The sequence below is a fragment of the Otolemur garnettii genome, unplaced genomic scaffold (assembly GCF_000181295.1).
Source record: "Otolemur garnettii isolate 467f Iridium unplaced genomic scaffold, OtoGar3 scaffold00018, whole genome shotgun sequence".
Lineage (NCBI taxonomy): Eukaryota > Metazoa > Chordata > Mammalia > Primates > Galagidae > Otolemur > Otolemur garnettii.
The window spans coordinates 27,869,270-27,872,963 of record NW_003852413.1 but is presented as its reverse complement, the minus strand read 5'-3'; the positions used below and the strand labels follow the sequence as shown (position 1 = coordinate 27,872,963).

Genomic DNA, 3,694 nt, shown 5'->3' with positions numbered 1-3,694 from the left:
GCCTCCCAAGTAGATGGGACTACAGGTGCCCACCACAACGCCTGGCCATTTTTTGGTTGCAGCCATCATTGTAGTTTGGAGGGTCCGGTCTGGGGATTCGAACCTGCCACCTTAGGTGTATGTGGCTGGCGCCTTAGCCACTTGAGCCACAGGCGCCGAGCCTACTATCCTTTTTTTAAGATACCACTTTTTACCTTGTTTTTCTTGCCATCCACTTCAAACACAGAGATCGAGCCTTTGCGATATATCTCATCACCAGGTGGGTGTTTCCACACACATTTGGCCTGCAAGAGAATGAAATAACACGTTGGGGGAAATCAAAGCTGTCTAACAAGACTCTTCTTCAAAAGGGAAAAGAAATCAAAGGTCAAACTTGGTTAACTGAGCTGCATGACAGTTGGACAACTTGAGAACATAAAAACACAGATTTTTTTTCCCCCAGTTAAAACAAATAAAGGCTTCCAAAGTCACTGCAATATATTTATGACATTTTTATAGCAGTTTGGCACAAGTTTTCTGGATTACATTCTGGCACTGTTTCAGCCCAAGAGATTAAAATTATCCACTACGTAAAAGACAGATAAATAAGAATACCCTTCTTTATTATAAAATGCCTCATGCCAACAGGAAATTCTTAAGCAGCTTATTTCCAGCAGCTTAGAGTTACTAAGTACTTTACTCTCACCTTTACCAGTAACTTTTCATTACCACCTAACCATTACGGTCTTCTTTTGTTCAAATCAGAACATCTGACCTGTAATCATAAAAACTATGCACTACAACTTGCCCCCTCCATGTGTTCTCTGTGTTATATAAGAAATGAGAGAAAGTCCTTCTGTGGTTTAAAAAAAAAAAAAAAGTCAAGTTAGCCTGACTGAGCAGGAAGCTAGGAGCACTTGGCCACAAGGTGGCACAAGGAACTCCCTCCTTCCTCACCCTCCATTGCTAACAGGATTGCTAATAAGTTTTGATGCAGTCAGCCTACCACTGCTGTCAATGTGTGTGAATTCTTTTTTTTTTGAGACAAAGCCTCAAGCTGTGACCTGGGTAGAGTGCTGTGACATCACAGCTCACAGCAACCTTCAACTCCTGGGCTTAAGTGATTCTCTTGCCTCAGCCTTCCAAGCAACTGGGACTACAGGCACCCAGCACAATGCCTGGCTATTTTTTGGTTGTAGTTGTCATTGTTGTTTGGCAGGCCAGGGCTGGATTTGAACCCTCCAGCTCTGGTGTATGTGGCTGGTGCTTTAGCCGCTTGAGATACAGGTGCCAAGCCAATGTGTGAATTCTTGAAAGGTTTCAGTACATGTTTTAAAGGTGTATATGGAGCACTTTCTATTAAGCAATTATCTCTCTCTCTCTCTTTTTTTTTTTTTTTTTTTAAAGAAAACCACTTTGGAGATAATCTATTAAGCAATTTTATTGTGACTCTTTTTTGTCAACTCAAGAATCATGTTCCAATTTTGTCATGCGTAAACCCAATCATTTATGAACTAGAACTCCTCCAAGAAAGCTCTACCTATCTCTCCTCCAGCCACGTAACATGACAGAAGGGAAAACAGCCAAGAAAAAAAGGTGTGCTATTCTTCACACAGCCCCTGCTGCTGTCAAGAAGCAGGAGGCCAAGAAGGTGGTAAAGGAGGCCTTTTTGAGAAAAGGCCAAAGGACTCTGGCATTACATAAGACATCCAGCCCAAAAGGGACTTTACCCATTTTGCCAAATGGCCTTGCCACATCTGGTGGCAGTGGCAAAGAGATATTCTCTCCAAGCAGCGGAAAGTGCCCCCTGTGATTCACCAGTTTCCCAGGCTTTGGACTGCCAAACAGCTTCTCAGCTGCCTAAAGCTGGTCCACAAGTACAGACCAGAGACAAAGAGAAGAAGCAGTGACTGTTGGCCCAGGCTGAGAAAAAAGAAAGCTGCTGGCAAAGTGGATGTCCCCACTAAGAGATCACCTGTCCTGCAAGCAGGGGTTAACACTGTCACCACCCCGGTGGAGAATGAGGAGGTTCAGGTGGTGGTGCTCACAAAGAACATGGATGCCATCCAGCTGGCTGTCTTCCTGCCTGCCCTGTGTCAGATGACGGGGTCCCTTACTACATTATCAAGGGGAAGGTCAGATTGGGCCTCTAGTCCACAGGAATACCTGCACAACTATCACCTACATGCAGGTTAACTCAGTAGACAAAGGAGCTCCGGCTAAGCTGGTGAAAGCTATCAGGACCAATTACAATGACAGATATGATGAAATCTGCCATCACTGGGGAGGCAATTTTCTAGGTCTGAAAATTGTGGTTCACACTGCCAAGCTAAAAAAGGCAAGGGCTGAAGAACTTGCTACTTAACTGGGTTAAATGTACACTGTTGAGTTTTCTATATGTACAAATAATAAAAATTCTCCTTAAAAAAAAAAAAGGAAGAAAGAAAACTCCGCCAGTTTATTCCTATTTCTACCCCTTTATTCATGTGGGCTCTGTCCAACAATAACCAAACTAATAAAACAATTATGTGTTTAGAAATAGAAGTCAAGCCAAAGAAAGATCGCTTTAGTGATTTTACTTGAAGCAATGAAAATCAGAATAGGCATAGTTTAAAACAAGTTTGTAATTCCTGAAATCTGAGTTTTATATCATGTGATACAGGACATCCTCAAATATTCAGAATATTTATTTGATCCTCAGATTTATCTAGATCCTTTGTTTGCTCCCTCTACTAGTATTTCTTGCCCTTTTGGTTCTTTCATAGCTTAGTGTCACTAAATAACCAGAAACAAAAAGGAGGGTATGTATGGCAAGCAGTTCATATTAATAAAAATAACAGTTTTACTTTCAAATAGCAAATTCCTACTTTAGTTTATCTCCATGTGTGCCAGTGTGCAGTCCGTATGACACCATTATTTCTCATGCCTTGGAGTATCCATCCGTCCTCATCCATCACCCCCCCCCCCCCGCTCAATTAGTCCATCCCAACCCAAGTTAACTGTGCTAGAGTCTGGAAGGTTTAAATCCAAATAGCAGTTCTGGGACACAAAGCTTTAGATTACATGTGCTCCAGAGCTTTAATAAAAAAAAAAGAAAGAAAAAAACCAAAAGTATCACCAAACTGGGGAAAAGAGTGTGACAGCCATTACAGGATATCTGGGCTGAAAATGGAAATAAAGATGAAAGAGGGAAGAAAAGACACCCTACAAGGCCTTCAAGACAAAATTACGTTGTGACTATAGAAATGACGTGGTCTGACAGGCTAATCTAATCTCTAACCATCCCCTCACCCCCACCCTTGTTCCATGGCAGAAACTCCCTTTGACACAAGACTTCAACAACCAGGAGAAGAAATATGGCTTAAAGATGCAAAAAATTTAGTAAACAAGTAAACACATTTGTCAACAAAAATCAGATTCAAGTTTTTTTTTTTTTGTACAGACAGAGTCTTACTTTATCCCCCTCAGTAGAGTGCTGTGGCATCAAACAGCTCACAGCATCCTCCAACTCCCAGGCTTAGGCGATTCTCTTGCCTCAGCCTCCTGAGTAGCTGGGACTATAGGCGCCCGGCACAACGCCCGACGCCTATAGTGTTGTTGTTGCAGTTTGGCCAGGGTCAGGTCTGAACCTACCAACCTCGGTATATGGGGCTGGTTCCCTATTCACTGAGCCACAGACGCTGCCCCATATTCAAGTTTTTATTCCTTTTTTTTT

General features: G+C 42.4%; 1 protein-coding gene across 1 annotated transcript in view; it reads right to left on the bottom strand.

Annotated features, from left to right (window-relative positions):
* The window catches only part of KAT7 (lysine acetyltransferase 7), a 44,087-nt gene that overhangs the window by 7,796 nt on the left and 32,597 nt on the right, over positions 1-3,694 (bottom strand). Inside the window, exon 9 of the mRNA XM_023511269.1 lies at positions 195-284. Coding sequence (XP_023367037.1) covers positions 195-284 — 90 coding nt within the window. The remainder of the gene's footprint in view (positions 1-194; positions 285-3,694) is intronic.